This window comes from Pan paniscus, chromosome 16 (genome assembly GCF_029289425.2).
Source record: "Pan paniscus chromosome 16, NHGRI_mPanPan1-v2.0_pri, whole genome shotgun sequence".
Lineage (NCBI taxonomy): Eukaryota > Metazoa > Chordata > Mammalia > Primates > Hominidae > Pan > Pan paniscus.
The window spans coordinates 12,115,207-12,132,866 of record NC_073265.2 but is presented as its reverse complement, the minus strand read 5'-3'; the positions used below and the strand labels follow the sequence as shown (position 1 = coordinate 12,132,866).

Genomic DNA, 17,660 nt, shown 5'->3' with positions numbered 1-17,660 from the left:
CCAGGCGCGGTGACTCACGCCTGTAATCCCAGCACTTTGGGAGGCCGAGGCGGGTGGATCACGAGGTCAGGAGATCGAGACCATCCTGGCCAACATGGTGAAACCCCGTCTCTACTCAATGTACAAAAAACAATTAGCCGGGTGTGGTGGCGGGCGCCTGTAGTCCCAGCTACTTGGGAGGCTGAGGCAGGAGAATGGTGTGAACCCGGGAGACAGAGCTTGCAGTGAGCAGAGATCACACCACTGCACTCCAGCCTGGGCGACAGAGCGAGACTCCGTCCAAAGAAAAAAAACCCAAATATACTAGCTGGGCATGGTGGTGTTCACATGTAATCCCAGCTACTCGGGAGGCTGAGGCACAAGAATCGCTTGAACCTGGGAGGCGGAAGTTGCAGTGAGCTGAGATCGCGCCACTGCACTCCAGCCTGGGTGACAGAGCGAGACTTTATCTAAAAAAAAAGAAAGAAAGAAACCTCAATTGTAATAGCAGCCACCTCCAGGTGGAGAGATGAGTAAGTTCCACTTTCCGAACCACCATTTTCTGTACTTTCCAGATTTTAAACAATGACTATGTATTCTACAATCAGGAAAAAATGCTTTTTAAAAACATGACTAAGCCTAGGTTCTGGAAACTCAAGATATACTCTGCTGAATAATTATATCACAGTAAAGAGCCCCGGCTGGGCACGAGTCAGGCAACCCTGTCCCTGCATGGGTCGGGGACATGGCCTCTCAGATCAGCCCTGGCAACATCTAAAAGGGACCGTTTACATTCACAGGCTCCTGGCTGCAGAGTAGGAGTGTGAGACTGAACATTTCCTTTCTGAAAGTGATCTTTTCTAGTCCCTCATGGTTAAAACAAAAAAGGAATTGGTATTCATTAAGGGCTTAATTAAAGAACTGAAAATAGCTGGGTGTAGTGGCTCACGCCTGGAATCCTAGTAGTTTGGAAGGCTAAGATGGGAGGATCACTTGAGGCCAGGAGTGGGAGACCAGCCTGATCAACATAACAAGACCCTATCTCTAAAAAAAGAAAAAAGAAAAAAAAAGAACTGAAAATATAAATATAAATTACATTTATACTATAAATATTTTTGAGGGCAAAATATATTCTGTCCAACAGCAATTCAGTAAGACCAAGGATTGTTGGTTTCATGTAGAAATTTACATTGGTGATGTCTTCCTGCTTCTATCATAAGAAAATGAAAATGAATTTCTGTTTGCCCAGCATCAGAGTACCGGCTTTTTCTAAACAAAGAGTTAAGTCCCTCCTAGAAAAGCCTTATCTGGGGCCATGCATGGTGGCTCACACATGTAATCCCAGCACTTTGGGAGGCTGAGGTGGAGGACCACTTGAGCCCCAGGAGTTCAAGACCAGCCTGGACAACATAGCAAGATCTTGTCTCTAAAAAAAAAAAAATACAAAAATTAGCCAGATGCGGAGGTGGTGCTACTCGGGAGGCTGGGGTGGGAGGATCACTTGAGCCCAGGAGGTCGAAGCTGCAGTGAGCCAAGATCACGCCAATGTACTCCAGCCTGGGCGACGGAAAAAGACCCTGTCTAAAAAAAAAATGCCTTATCTGTAGGTGGATTTATCTATCTTCCCCCTAACCACCCTACAGGGGGCAGGGTGAGAGAACAATACCAAAATCAGCCCCAGCTGTGTTCACATTCCGGCACCACCAGTTGTGTGACCAGGGACGTGTGAGGATCTCTGCAAATCTGAACCTCCTCTTCTGTATCTTGCCCCTGGCATTCACATCCTTATACATCCCCTCCCACACTGCACTTGAGCGGCCAGAGCAAGCCAAGAGATGTGGCAGAAGCAGCACTACAAGGATCCACCAAGCTTCCACCGTGGTCCTTAGGAGGCTTTGCCAAGGGAAAGCCACACACCATGGAAGGGGTCTGGCTTCCCAGAGACCAGCAGCTGTAAGGGCATCCAAGGGAGCCCTGTGTGAAGAAGCCACAGGGATAGAGGAAGGGAGAGCAGAGACAGCAATGCTCAGCAAGCCCTCAGCTGTCCAGCTACCCCAAACTCGAGTGAAGATGCCATCTGCATGGCTGCCCAGTCCTGTCCGGCACTGAGTTGACTCCAGCCCCAGCCACCATCTGCTTGCAGCTGCTGGAGAGTCGCCCAGCTGAGCCCAGTCCACCACAGAATCACAACATGGAATGAGTCTGGGACACCATAGGGCTTCGGTACGCAGCAGCCCTCCTTTATCTCCTTTTCTGATGGAAACAGCATTAAGGAAACCAAGCACAGGCTGCGAGCCATTCAAAGACTCCCGACTCTCACACCCTTCTCACCATGCCTATATCAGTGATCTCCTCTCAGGGTCAGATAAAGATCAGAGCTGGCAGTAACTCTAGATTCTGTTGCTTAGTAGGATGTAAGTAAGGTCAGCTCCGAGGCACCTGAAGACAGCTCCGAAATCCTTTCATAAAATAAAAGGCTCAGGTTCGCCATCCTCACTCTGCGGCTCCCCGTGGCCAGTTAGATGCCTCTGCTCAGTGTCCAGCCCATTCCTCCCAGTGGACACGTGACAGCCCTGGAAGAGCTGGGATGGGGGGGAATGCAGATGAGTGAATAGGCCATCATCCCTCAGGGTCAGGGGACAGGAGAGGGCCGGGGGTGCTGAGGACATGCACCAGGGAGACACACAAGGGGCAATGACCTCATGTCAGGGTCCGGAGGGTCCCCAGAAGCAGCAGAACTAACCTCGTTCTGTCTCCACCTAGGGACGGGAGTGTGCCCAGGTATGAGGAGCGTGGGTATGACAGGAAAGGCAATGAGAAAGAATACATCCACCCCAGAGCCAGTGCGAGTGTGGAAGGCTTGGGGACTCGAAATGGGATGCCTGGATCTCAGTTTCCACTCTCACGAGACAACTCCCTTCCCCTCCACATCTCCACAGCATGGCTGCACTGCAGGCAGCACTCCTCTCAGGGAGGAGTCTATAAAATCCGAAAAGCATGTTTTATTTTGGTAAAATATACATAACATAAACATTATCATCTTAACCATTTTGAAGTGTTCAGCTCAGTCCTGTGAAGTACACTGACACTGCTGTGCAGCCATCACCACCATCCATCTCCACACTCCATCTTCACACACTGAAGCTTTGTACCCATAAACACCAACTCCCATATTTCCCCTCCCCCCACCCCTGGAACCACCATTCTACTTCCTGTCTCTATGAATGTCACTGCAGTGGGTGCCTCACATAAGCGGAATCACCGGCTTTGTCATTTGTGATTGGCTTGTTTCGCTCAGCACAATGTCCTCCATGTTGCAGCATGTGTGAGAACTGACTTTTGCTATCATCCTTCAGTTGATGACACCTGGTTGCTAGGTTGTTGCAGATAATGCTATGAGATTCAATGCAATCCCTGTCAATATAACAGCAACATTTTTCAGGGAAATAGAAAAAAAAAATTCATATGAAGCCAAGAAAGAGCCCAAATATCCAAAGCAATCCTGAGCAAAAAGAACAATGCTGAAGGCAACACACCTCCTGACTTCAAAACAAATTATAAGCCTAGAGTAACCAAAATAGCCTGGCATTTGTATACAAAGACACACAGACCAATGGGACAGAATAAAGAACCCAGAAATAAATCTACATATTTACTGCCATTGATCCTCAACAAAGCCACCAAGAACATACACTGGGGAAAGGATATACTTTTCAATAATGTAGCTAGGAAAACTTAATAGCCATGTGCAGAAAAATAAAACCGGACCCCTATGTGTCACCATACACAAAAGTCAACTCAAGATAGACTAAAGACTTAAACATAAGTTGGAAGGCCGAAAACAGGCAGAACACTTGAGGTCAGGAGTTCGAGACCAGGCTGGCCAACACGGTGAAACCCTGTCTCTACTAAAAATAGGAAAATTAGCCGGGCATGGTGGCGGACACCTGTAGTCCCAGCTACTCGGGAGGCTGAGGCAGGAGGATCCCTTGAACCTGGTAGGTGGAGGTTGCAGTGAGCCAAGATCACGCCATTGCACTCCAGCCTGGGAGATGGAGCGAGACTCCCTCTCAAAAAAATAAAAAAAAAGAAGCTCTAATGTTTGACAGCAGGGCAGAATGACTATACTTAGCAACAATACCATGTATTCTCTTTTTTTTTTTTTTTTTTTTTGAGACACAGTCTCACTCCGTAGCCTGGCTGGCGTGAAGTGGAGTGCAGTGGTGCGATCTCAGCTCACTGCAACCTCTGCATCCCAGGTTCAGGCAATTTTCATGCCTCAGCCTCCCAAGTGGCTGGGACTACAGGCATGTGCCACCACGCCCGGCTAATTTTTGTATTTTTGTAGAGATGGGGTTTCATTATGTTGGCCAGGCTGATCTTGAACTCCTGACCTCAGGTGATCTGCCCACCTTGGTGTCCCAAAGTGCTGTGATTATAGGCATGAGCCACCGCGCGCCCGGGATTTTTGAGACAGAGTCTCACTCCGTTGCCCAGGCTGGAGTGCAGTGGTGCGATCTTGGCCACTGTAACCTGTGCCTCCCGCTACCAACCCAATTCTTTTTTTTTGTTTTTTTTTTTTAGATGGAGTTTTTGCTCTTGTTGCCGAGGCTGGAGTGCAATGGCGCAATCTAGCCTCACTGAAACTTCCACCTCCCAGGTTCAAGCAATTCTCCTGCCTCAGCCTCCCGAGTAGCTGGGATTACAGGTGCCCACCACCACACCCGGACAATTTCTGTATTTTTAGTACAGACGGGGTTTCACCATGCTGGCCAGGCTGGTCTCAAACACCTGACCTCAGGCGATCCACCTGCCTCGGCCTCCTAAAGTGCTGGGATTACAGGTGTGAGCCACCATGCCTGGCCCCCACCCAATTCTTAAAAGCCTCCAGGCTGGGCACAGTGGGAGCCCAGCACATTGGGAGGCCGAAGAAGGCAGATCACGAGGTCAGGAGATCGAGACCATTCTGGCTAACATGGTGAAACCCCGTCTCTAGTAAAAATACAAAAAATTAGCCGGGTGTGGTGGCAGGCATCTGTAGTCCCAGCTATTTGGGAGGCTGAGGCAGGAAAATGGCATGAACCTGGGAGGCGGAGCTTGCAGTGAGTGGAGATCATGCCACTGCACTCCAGCCTGGGCAACAGAGCGAGACTCCGTCTCAAAAAAAAAAAAAAAAGCCTCCAACAAATTCTAAACACACAGCTTTCCTGAGACTGTCCCCAGGAAGCCTGTCCCAGGGCAGCCATGCGAACCCCTCAATGGCAGCTCTCCTGCGCAGCCTGACTTTGGGCCCATCCTCACCCACCCAGGCACACTCAGCCTCTGCTGCACCTGCTGAGTGAAGGCACTGCTATTCTAATGTTGCCATGGGCTTTCCACAAACATTCACATCCTGTGAATGTTTCTCTTCCATAAGCCCTGCTTCAATGGGGCTCTGACACTGAACACGACCCACCTGCCTCCCTGCCTGCTTCCCACAGCATGTCATCCAAAAGCATGGCAAAGAAGTTTGTAGGCAGCCCCATCCGAGCCTATGCTGTAGAGCACGCTCCCTGGACTATGTCTTCCAAAAGCATGGCAAAGAAGGCAGGCGGCCCCATCCGAGCCTATGCTGTAGAGGACGCTCCCTGGACTATGTCATCCAAAAGCATGGCAAAGAAGGCAGGCCGTCCCATCCGAGCCTATGCTGTAGACGACGCTCCCTGGACTACTGGGAGTTGTACTGTGTATCTGGCTGATTCTCTGGGAAGTTCCTTTAAAAGTGAAAGAGGGCCAGGTGCGGTGGCTCACATCTGTAATCCCAGCACTTTGGGAGGTCGAGGCGGGTGGATCAAGACCAGCCTGGCCAATATGGTGAAACCCCGCCTGTACTCAAAATACAAAAATTAGCCAGGTGTGGTGGCGGACGCCTGTAATGCCAGCTACTGGGGAGGCTGAGGCAGGAGAATCGCTTGAACCTGGGAAGCAGAGATTACAGTGAGCCAAGATGGCACCACTGCACTCCAGCCTGGGCAACAGAGCAAGACTCCGTCTCAAAAAAAAAAAAAAAGTGAAAGAGGAAGCCATGCCTCAAATCCCTCAGTAGGACTGTCACCAGAACTTGACTCCCCTGAAGATGAGACTATCTAGAATCTCAAATCTAGAAATGCTACCACCTGGCAATTCATTTAGAGTTTAAACTTTCATTGTTTAGCTTCCACTTATAAGTGAGAACATGCGGTTTTTGACTTTCAGACATACAGAGTGGAATAACAGACATTGGAAACTCCAAATGAACAGGAATGAAAGGAAGTAAAGTAGACTTGGAAGAGGGCCAAGCGGGCAACTTGAGAGATCAAGTGCCTTCATTAATTTCATACTTCGCCAGTGACCACCCAGTGCCACTGATACAGGCTAGCTGGGTTAACCTGAAGGGAAGGGTGGGAGCGATGAAATATTATATTCAGGTGATGTTACATTAAAAGCCCAGACTTCACCACTGTGCAATATAACCATATAACATAACTGCATTTGTACCCCTAAATCCATCCAAAAATTTAAAAAATTTTAAAGCTTAAAATTTCAGTAAGACACAACTTTTTCCAGTATAAGGAACGTCACGCTAGGTCTCCCTTAAAGCAAGAACTTCATTCTCTGGCGCTTGCGTATCTCCCCTCTCCTCCCTCATCCTCTATTTCTGTCATTTCATACTGGTCAATTCTGCTGCTTGCAACAGATGTAGGAAAGGATTTTATGGTGAGTAGATTTTAAAACTGCTGTATTCTCAACACCTACACAATGCCTGGTGCATTACAAGAGCTTCATCAAGGCCAGGCATGGTGGCTCACGCCTGTAATCCCAGCACTTTGGGAGGTCAAGGTGGGTGGATCACCTGAGGTTGGAAGTTCGAGACCAGCCTGACCAATATGGAGAAACCTGTCTCTACTAAAAACACAAAATTAGCCAGGCGTGGTGGTGCATGCCTATAACCCAACTACTCGGGAAGCTGAGGCAGGAGAATCGCTTGAACCCGGGAGGTGGAAGTTGCAGTGAGATTGCACCATTGCACTCCAGCCTGGGCAACAAAAGCAAAACTCCGTCTCAAAAAAAAAAAAAAAAAAAAAGCACTTTGGGAGGCCGAGGCGGGAGGATCACAAGGTCAGGAGATCGAGACTGGTGACAGAGCAAGACTCCATCTCAAAAACAAAACAAAAACAAAAAAAGCTTCATCAGTATCTGTTGAACAAATCAAAGCAGACTTTGAAACAAGACTCTATGTCTATCTTCTACCACCATGAGTAACACAGCTAGCCTGAATCAGTGGCACTGGGTGGTCACTGGGGAAGTATGAAATTAATGAAGGCCTCTGATCTCTCAAGTTGCCAGCTTGGCCCTCTTCAAAGTCTACTTTACTTCCTTTCATTCCTGTTCTAAAGCTTTTAAATAAACTTTTGACAGGGCATGGTGGCTCAGACCTGTAATCCCACCACTTTGGGAGGCCAAGATGGGCAGATCATCTGAGGTCAGGAGTTCAATACCAGCCTGGCCAACATGGTGAAACCCCGTCTCTGCTAAAATACAAAAATTAGCTGGACATGGTAGCGTGTACCTGTAATCCCAGCTACTCGGGAGCCTAAGACAGGAGAATTCCTTGAGCCTAGGAGGCGGGGGCTGCAATGAGCCAAGATCGCGCCACTGCACTCCAGCCTGGGTGACAGAGCTAGACTCCATCTCCAAAAAAAAACTTTCATTCCTGCTCTAAAACTTGCCTAGGTCTCCTTCTGCTTTATGCCCCTCAGCCAAATTCTTTCTTCTGAGGGAGCAAGAATTGAGGTTGTTGCAGTCCCACATGGATTCCCCACTGGTAACATACTTTGGTGCCACATGACTCGGAAATGTTCCCTAGTGTAAGACACCTCCATGCCTCCCTCGCCTTCTTCGGCGGGAGGTGCTCAACCCCCATACAAGTTTTCTTCTCCTTTTCTCTCCTACTTACTAACCAAATCCCAAAACAATTCCTCTCAGCCATAAGTGACTCTGCCCCGCCGGGTGGTCTCTCAGCTCACCTTGATGGGTGGCTCACAGGGATGGAAAGGACCTTGGGTCCAGACCGGGAAGAACTGAGGTGCTAATGGCCTCCTGGACGGGAAGCTCTGAAGAGTCATGAGCTAAAGCCTAACACCATGCAATGTCTGGGGCTTAAAATAAATAATGAAAATCACAAGTTCACTTTGATTAATTTAAAACCATAATATAGGCCGAGTGTTGGTGGCTCACGCCTGTAATCCCAGCATTTTGGGAGACTGAGGTGGGCAGATCACCTGAGGTCTGGAGTTCGGGACCATCCTGGCCAACATGATGAAACCCCATCTCCAGTAAAAACACAAAATTAGCCAGATGTGGTGGCACGCGCCTGTAATCCCAGCTCGGGAGGCTGTGGCAGACGAATCGCTTGAACCCGGGAGGCAGAGGTTCAGTGAGCCAAGATCGCGCCATTGCACTCCAGCCTGGGCAACAAGAGCGAAACTCCGTCTCAAAAAAAAATCATAATAAAAAACAAATAAATGAATGAAAGCATAGTATATAGGTATAAGAAACAGTATATATTTTTTTTTTTTTTTAAGACAGAGTCTTGTTCTTCTCGCTCGGGTTGGAGTGCAATGGCACAATTTTGGCTCACTGCAACCTCCCCCTCCTGGGTTCAAGCAATTCTCCTGCCTCAGCCTCCCGAGTAGCTGGGATTACAGGTGTGAGCCACTGCACCCAGCTTATCATGTTTTTTTTAAAAGGCTGCTCGCTTGTTTATTTTCCTATTCACCAATTCCTTTGAGCCACATGACCTGGGTTGAAATAACACAGTTTTCCTCAACTTTTTAGAAAACTAACTAAAGCTCGTATTCAGCTTTCCTTCGTTTTTCCCTAATGTCTTACATCTGGTGTTTACGTGTTCTTAGGCTCCTCCTGGTTGTGACGTGCTTTCAGATTCCATGACCTTCACAGAGGACTGGTCAGGTGTACTGCAAGATGTTTGTTTTTTTTTTTTTTTTTTTTTTTTTTTTGAGATGGAGTCTTGCTCTGCCGCCCAGGCTGAGTGCAGTGGCGGATCCCGGCTCACTGCAACCTCTGTCTCCCGGGTTCAAGAGATTCTCCTGCCTCAGCCTCTCGAGTAGCTGGTACTACAGGTGCGTGCCACCACACCGGGATAATTTTTTGTATTTTTAGTAGAGATGGGGTTTCGTCGTGTTAGCCAGGATGGTCTAGATCTCCTGACCTTGTGACCCGCCCGCCTCGGCCTCCCAAAGTGCTGGGACTACAGGCACCAGCCACCGCGCCCGGCCGCAAGATGTTCTTCTACTCCGGTTTGTGTGGTGTTTTCCTCATGCTTACGCTAGGGCCGTGGATTGGGGAGGTGAGGTGCTTTCTCAGGCCATCCTATTTATAAGGTCACGCGCGTTGACCATCTCACCCAGTCCTGGGGCCTGTCACACGGACAGATGCTCCCTGAAGTGTGGCTGCGGTGTGTGTGTATCTGTGTGCCTTAGAGACAGACACATCTGCATCCCTGGAAAATCATACTTGGTTTTATTTAATTCTATTTAAATTGTATGGGAGACCACTATGCTTTCACTTTAAAGCTAAATTCCTTAAATTATCCATGATTTTATATTTTCATTCGAGACTGTCGGGCCCTTTATCTCTTCTCTGAAGCCAACGCCTGGCTCACTCAGAGAAAGTTTCACCTGCATTCCGCAATGTAAATTATTACGAGTTCACTTTCTCTCACAACCCAAGAGTCGGGGGCCACATCCTTCCCAGAGAGCTCTTAATATTCTTCTTCTAAGAGTATGGCCAAGAACCACAAGACTTTCTCAGTCCCTCTGGAAGCAATGGAAACGGACTGTTTCACAGCCTGCCACGTCCTGCATTGGCAAACCGGTCCCGTCCGGGGCCTCCCAGCACAAACGACACTGGCAGAGAGCTCTACCCCGCAGAGCACTACGGAGTGCGGTGCTGCGGCACATCCACCTGGGAAGTGGCCTTGGCCCGTCCAGGGCTTGGTTTTGGATCTGCCGCGCGTGTTCTCCATACTGAAGATCACTTGTATTCATTTGGTGCAGGTCTAAGGCGCAGCGGGCTCCGTAAGAGCACCCCAGGAACGCACAGCCCTGAGAGCCCGCCCGGGTCTTCCTTTTGCACCCGCGAGGCCCCTGCGGGGGACTGGAAATCCCAGGTCTTGCTCTACCGAGCGTACCCTAGGAGCGGGCCGCGCATCGGCTGAAGCGGCGCTTCCAGGCGGGCGCCGGGCTTGAGCACCCCAGCACCGCGTCCGCAGGAGGCTCCCGGCCGCGGGTTGCGGGCCACGGCGAGGGCTGCCGGGCGGCGCGGGGCAGGTCTTGGACCGAGGGAAAAAGTCAGCCGGGGAAGCCTGCACACCAAAGCAAGCCGCTCCAGCCGCTGAGAACGGAGAAAAGCCGTGGCGTCGGCGAAGCGCCGGACGCTCAGGACGCACCTGTGATTCCTGGGCCGCTCCCGGGCCCGAGCGCCAGGACGCGGCGGCAGCTGGGCACGCCGCGGGGAGCACCCGCCCGCGCAGCCTTCCCCCAGCCTGGGCCTGGGCCCCGACCCCGTCCCCTGCCCCGACCCGGGCGCCCCCACCTGCGACCGCCTTCTCCGCCGCCCGCCTCCCCCACCCGCCCGCCGCCTGCCGCCCGCCCTACCTCGCCGCTTGGCACGCACGATGCCCTTCTTCTGTAGCACGAACGTGGACCCGTTCACCAGGCTCGACACGACGGCCACGCCCAGGCCGAGCGACACGGCGGCGGGGCTCGGGCTACGCGCCCCCTCCCCGGCCGCCGCCGCCGCCGCCGCCGCTGCCGCAGCTGCAGTCCCCATTCCGCCCGCGCCCGCCCTCCGAGCCTGCGCCTGCGCGCCGCGCCCCGCGGGGCCGGATGGGGGGTGACCGGGAGGCGCGGGCGGGGGAGGGGAGGGGGACGGGTGGGGGAGGAGCAGGAAGAGGGGCGGGGGCGGGACGGGGGTGCCAGGGACCGGCGCCTTAGGCTGCGGGGACAGCAGTGGCGCCGGACGCGGCGGCAGTGAGGGGCCGGTGAGGCGCTGGGTGGGGCGGGGGTTCCCGGATTTCGCAAATGGAAATGCAGGACTCCTGGTTAAGTTTCCAGGGCGGAGAAACACGCATACTTTCTGAGTGGTGTCCTCTGCAATATCCGGGCAGCGGAGCGCGGCAGGACGCACCCGCGGGCAGCGGTCCCCGAAGAGCCTCCAGCGGAGGCCGGCCCAACTCACCGGAGCGCGAAGCCCGGCGCGCCGCTGCAGAGATCGAAGGAGAGCCCTGGCGCTGGGCGTTTCTCTTCCGCCCTTGGTGCTAGAGTCAGCTACGCGGGGCTCTGGGCTTGTGATCCCATAGTCTAGTTTCCTCGTTTTAATAAACTACAACAAGCCGGGCGCGGTGGCTCACGCCTGTAATCCCAGCACTTCGGGAGGCCGAGGCGGGTGGATCACAAGGTCAGGAGATCGAGACCATCCTGGCTAACACAGTGAAACCCCGTCTCTACTAAAAATACAAAAAATTAGCTGGGCGTGGTGGCGGAGGCCTGTAGTCCCAGCTACTCGGGAGGCTGAGCCAGGAGAAGGGTGTGAACCCGGGAGGCAGAGCTTGCAGTGAGCGGAGATCACACAACTGCACTCGAGCCTGGGCGACAGAGCGAGACTCCGTCTCAAAAAAAAAAAAAAAAAAGAAAAAGAAACAACAACAAAATTACAAGCTTGAAAAATAGGAAAAATTTATTTTATTTTATTTTTTTTTGGAAAAAAATATTTTTTAAAGTGACTCAATTCCACAACCCTCACCTAATTATTAGTATTTTAGGTGTTTTCCCATAATGTATACATACTTTTACATGTTTCCAATTACAATATACGAAATTTCCTTTTTATTTAATATATATCAGTTTCTGTATCGGTACATAAATATGATTATTCTAATGACAGTATAATAATTTGTCTAACCATTCAGCCATTGTTGGGTGTTAGGTAGCTACCAGGTTGGTTTGTTTTTTTGAGACAGAGTCTCGCTCTGTCGCCCAGGCTGGAGTGCAATGGCGCGATCTCGGCTCACTGCAACCTTCCGCCTCCCGGATTCAAGCGATTCTCGGCCTCAGCCTCCGAGTATCTAGAATTACAGGCGTCTGCCACCACGCCCGGGTTAATTTTTGTATTTTGAGTAGAGACGCGGTTTCACCATCTTGGCCAGGCTGGTCTTGAACTCCTGACCTCAGGTGATCCGTCCGCTCTGCCTCCCAAAGTGCTGGGATTACAGGCGTGGACCACCGCGCCTGGCCGGTTGCTGCCAGGTTTTGTTGTCTATAAACGATGCTACAAGCTGGGCACAGTGGCTCACACCTATAATCCCAGTACTTTGGGGGCCGAGGTGGGAGGCTCGCTTGAGCTCAGACGTTCAAGACCAGCCTGGGCAACGTAGCGAGACCCGTCTCTACCAAAAAAAGAAAAAAATTAATTAGCGGGGCGTGGTGGCTTTTACCTCCAACCCCAGATACTCTGGAGGCAGAGGTGGGAGGATGGCTTGAGGTGGAGGTTGCAGTGAGCTGTTATTGCACCACTGCACTCCAGCCTGGGCAACAGAGCAAGATTGTCTCAAAAACAAACGAAAAGTATAAACCTTTTGGCAGCTTTGCATACAGCATTATTATTTTGTGAAGAAATATAAAATAGGGCCGGGGAGGTGGCTCATGACTGTAATCCCAGCACTTTGGGAGGCGGAGGCTGACGGATCCGGAGGTCAGGCGGACGGATCAGGAGGTCAAGAGATCGAGACCATCCTAGCTAACACGATGAAACCCGGTCTCTACTAAAAATACAAAAAATTAGCCGGGCATGGTGGAGGGCGCCTGTAGTCCCAGCTACTCAGGAGGCTGAGGCAGGAGAATGGCGTGAACCCGGGAGGCGGAGCTTGCAGTGAGCCGAGATGGCACCACTGCACTCCAGCCTGGGCGACGGAGTGAGACTCCGTCTCAAAAAAAAAAGAAAAAAAAAGAACTCCACCCCAGACATTTTTCCATGTGAGTACATAGGTTAAATGACAAGCATATTTTATCAGATGGGGAAACACATATGGGATTTTAATTAAAAACATAAAACTATATTTTGCTTGAATTTAACAAAAGAAAAACTGAAATGAAACTACAGTAACTACTGAATGACAAACATTATTTTGCCATGAGATATTACTTCCTAAAAGATACACCTAAAATTAAAGTTAGTAGGCCAGGTACAGTGGCTCTTGCCTATAATCCCAGTACTTTGGGAGGCCAAGGCCAGCAGATCACTTGAGCCCAGGAGTTTGAGATCAGCCTGGGCAACATGATGAAACCCCATCTCTGCAAAAAAATACAAAAATTAGCCAGGCATGGTGACATGTGCTTGTAGTCCCAGCTACTCAGGAGGCTATGGGAGGATCGCTTGACCCCAGAAGTTGAGGCTACAGTGAGCCATGATCACGCCACTGCACTCCAGCCTGGGCAACAGAAGTGAGACCCTGTCTCAAAAAAAAAAAAAAAAAAAGTGAGAAACACTAAGAGGGTGGGAGTTACGTTTATTTTAACTCTGGGTTTCAATTTTGGGCTATCAATTGATTCCTTGCAAGGAGAAATGAGGAAATCAGTTCACTTTTCAGCTCCTTAAAAATTTTTTTTCCGTCTTATGTTTTGAGATGGAGTCTTGCTCTGTCACCCAGGCTGGAGTGCAGTGGCGTGATCTTGGTTCACTGCAACCTACGCTTCATGGGTTCAACCAATTCTCTGCTTCAGCCTCCCAAGTAGCTGGGATTACAGACGCCTGCCACCACGCCTGGCGAATTTTTTTGTATTTTTAGTAGAGACAGGGTTTCACCACCTCGGCCAGGCTGGTCTTGAACTACTGACTTCGTGATCCACCAGCTTCGGCCTCCCAAAGTGCTGGGATTACAGGCGTGAGCCACTGTACCCAGTCAAGAATTGTTTCTTCTCCTTACCTAGGTAGAGACTTCTGTAGAAATGCTGGGAGATTTTTGGAGAGGGGAGATTTTTCTTTTTTTCTTTTCTTTTTTGTTTTGTTTTTTGAGATGGAGTCTCGCTCTGTTGCCCAGGCTGCAGTGCAGTGGCGCGATCTTGGCTCACTGCAAGCTCCACCTCCCGGATTCACGCCATTCTCCTGCCTCAGCCTCCCAAGTAGCTGGGACTATAGGCGCCCGCCACCATGCCCGGCTAATTTTTTATGTTTTTAGTAGAGACGGGGTTTCACTGCGTTTGCCAGGATGGTCTCGATCTCCTGACCTCATGATCTGCCCGCCTTGGCCTCCCAAAGTGCTGAGATTACAGGCGTGAGCCACCGCGCCCGGTGGGAGATTTTTCAGATAAAAAATTCAGCAGTTTGGGAGGCCAAGGTGGGTGGATCATGAGGTCAGGAGTTGAAGACCAGCCTGGCCAAGATGGTGAAACCCCGTCTCTACTAAAAATACAAAAATTAGCCAGACACAATGGCAGGTGCCTGTAATCCCAGCTACTCGGGAGGCTGAGGTAGGAGAATCCCTTGAACCCGGGTGGCAGTGGTTGCAGTGAGCCGAGATAGCACCACTGCACTCCAGCCTGGGCAATAAGAGTCAGACTCCATCTAAAAAAAAAAAAATTTAATGGATCTAGTTCTAAACCTCACTTTGAATCCACCCACGTTGCTCTGAAATACATTCATCTTTCCTGTGGCTAAAACCTTAAAGCCTAGCCAGTAACTCCCATTGCACTTGAGGAAATCCAATCTCCTTGCTGTGGCCCCTAACAGGCTGCTGCTGGCCCACCATGGTGCCTCTAGTTTGTGTAAAATGCATATGTTAATTCATAATAAATCATACAAGGCTTTTTTTTTTTTTTAGCTCTAAAAGGCTATTATTTACTAGTTGCTGTGTGAATCAGTATTTCTAGGTGCAGTTAGAAATTATTAGAGTTGATGCCCAAGACTCATCTCAACCAACACGGGGGAGGCATCTGCTCCTTTTATGGTCAGTGACTCTGGGCCTCCTTCTGCTGGGCTCAGTCCTGAGGTGGGTCTGACTCAGGTCAGAGCTGTGCACCCCCGCCCTCCTCCCCAACGTGCATGAGTGCTCTTTAGGATGGAGCTGAACACCGGCTTCTCAAAACCATCTGGCCCCATCACAGGCCCTGAGAACTGATTGGGTCACTCTGGTGGGCTCCCCAGCCCTAGCCAAGAAGGGTTTCTCTAGGGAGCCTGGCCCCCACTCATGAGACCTGGAGCCTCAAAGATCTCTTCGGAGCCCCAAAGATCTCTTTGCAGTGTATCAGCCCAGGCCTCCACACTGTGGCCTCTGCTCTCCTCTCCTGTTCCCCATGTGCATTTTCTTTTTCTTTTTGGCTTCACTTCTGAGTTATTCATTTAGCCATTTACTGCAGGAGCGAGGTGAGGATAGGAGAGTACTTGGGGTACTCGTAATGTTCACTGTGGTCTGGGGGTCCCCGAGCAGGACAGTGAGTTTGGGGTCTGGGGCTCAGGCGCTATGGCAGTAGACTGTGCGAAGTGACAAGAAGACATCCGCCTTGCATATTTTCTTTGGTTTTAAAGAAAGACGTTACCATTTCATGTTATATTTGTTTTATGAGACACAGTTTCATTCTGTTGCCCAGGCTGGAGTGCAATGGTGTGATCTCAGCTCACTGCAACCTCCACATCCCAGGTTCAACCGATTCTCCTGCCTCAGTCTCCTGAGTAGCTCAGATTACAAAAAAAAAAAAAAGGTACATTTTAAGGCAGAGTAACAAATTGATAACTAAGCGTGGAGTGGAAAGAGGTGACCCCCGAGGACTGGAAATGGCAACGTTAGACTATGAACTACATTTCTCCCATGGCTGATTTGGCCTATGCCCAGGAATGAGCAAAGACAGCAGGCCCGTGAGACTGGAAGCAAGATGGAGTCAGCCATGCTAGACTTCTCTCACTGTCATCTTTGCAAAGCTGGTCTCACCATTTACTGAAGTGAATATTCTTTTTTTTTTTTTTTAATGAGACGAAGTCTTACTCTGTTGCCCACACAGGAGTGCAATGGTGCAATCTTGGCTCACTGCAACCTCCGCCTCCTGGGTTCAAGCAATTCTCCTGCCTCAGCCTCCCGAGTAGCTGGGATATCAGGTGCCCACCACCATGCCTGGCTAATTTTTGTATTTTTAGTAGAAACGGGGTTTCACTATGTTGGGCCTCACAATACACATCAGCCCATCTCCTCTCCTGCTTGACAGGGATGGTCATGATCCCCATTTCCCAGTTAAAGAAGCCGAAACTCCATTATGGGGTTTCACCATATTGGCCAGGCTGGTCTCGAACCCCTGACCACAAGTGATCCAAGCACCTTGGCCTCCAAAGTGCTGAGATTACAAGTGTGAGCCACTACACCCAGCCATATCCGACATTTAGCCCGGTGCAGTGGCTCACTCCTTAATCCCAGCACTTTCAGAAGCTGAGGTAGGAGGATCACTTGAGCCCAGGAGTTTGAGTCCAGGTCTGGCAACATAGTCTTAACAAAAAATTTAGAACTTAGCCAGGCATGGTGGTGTGCACCTGTAGTCACAACTACTTGGGAGGCTGAGATGGCGGAGTGTTTGAACCCAGAAGGTCAAGTAAGCTGTGACTGTGCCACTGTACTCCAGTCTGTGTAACAGAGCAAGACCCTGTCTCAAAAAAAAAAAAAAAAAAAAAAAATCCAAAATGTATAAAGAATTAATACAACTCAAAACAACCTAATTTTTAAAATGTTTTTAAAAAACTTGAATAGACATTTCTTTAAACAAAACATGAAAATAGCAAGTGGGTATCTGAAAGGTGTTTCGCATTGTAAATCATTAGGGAAATGCAAATCAAACCCATTGAGATGCCACCTCACACCCCTTATGACTATTATCAAAAAGTCAAAAGATAAATGTTGGCAAGGGTGTGGCGAAATAGGAACTTTTGCACACTGTTGATGAGAATGTACATTGATACAGTCATTCTGGAAAAGAGTATGAAGATTTCTAGAGAAATTAAAAATAGAACTACCATATGACTCAGCAATCCCTCTTCTGAGCATACACCCAAAGGAAATGAAATCATTACTTTGTAAAGTTACCTGTATTCTCATGTTCATTGCAGTCCTAACCACAATAGCCAAGATATGGAAACAATCTAAGTGTCCATCAATGGATAAATGGATAAACAGACTGTGGCACACGCACACAATGGAATATTATTCAGCCCTGAAACAAACAAGGTCTTGCCATTTGCCACAAGATGGATGAGGCTGGAGGACGTCATGCTAAGTGAAATAAAGCACACACAGAAAAACAAATATTCCATAAACCCATTTATATGTGGGATGTAAAAATGTAAATAATCTACAGAGATAGAGAGCAAAACATTCTTTACCAGGGGAGGTGGGAGAGGGGAGGAATTGGGGACATGGAGGCCAAAGGACACAAAGTAGCAGGTATGAAGGATGAACAAGTCTAGAGATGTAATGGATGACATGAGGACTGCAGGGAACAAAATTGTTATGCATGTGAAATTCATGCTAAATGAGTAGATTTCAACTGCTCTTGCCACAAAAGCAACAAGGAAATGGGGAACTATGTGAAATGATTGGTGTGTTAATT

At 49.6% G+C, this 17,660-nt stretch overlaps 1 protein-coding gene across 2 annotated transcripts in view; it reads right to left on the bottom strand.

Annotated features, from left to right (window-relative positions):
• Positions 1-11,284, bottom strand: part of NIPA1 (NIPA magnesium transporter 1) — a 43,145-nt gene extending 31,861 nt beyond the window's left edge. Inside the window, exon 1 of one of the 2 annotated variants that reach the window (XM_063597030.1) lies at positions 11,260-11,284. Coding sequence is in view for 1 of the 2 variants with exons in the window: in XM_034951860.3 (XP_034807751.1) it covers positions 10,677-10,851 (175 nt within the window). In the remaining variant the exon portion in view is untranslated. Of the gene's footprint in view, positions 1-10,676; positions 10,880-11,259 lie in introns of those variants that run through there. The other variant, XM_034951860.3, reaches the window with a different exon arrangement.
• Positions 11,285-17,660: the final 6,376 nt, after the last annotated feature.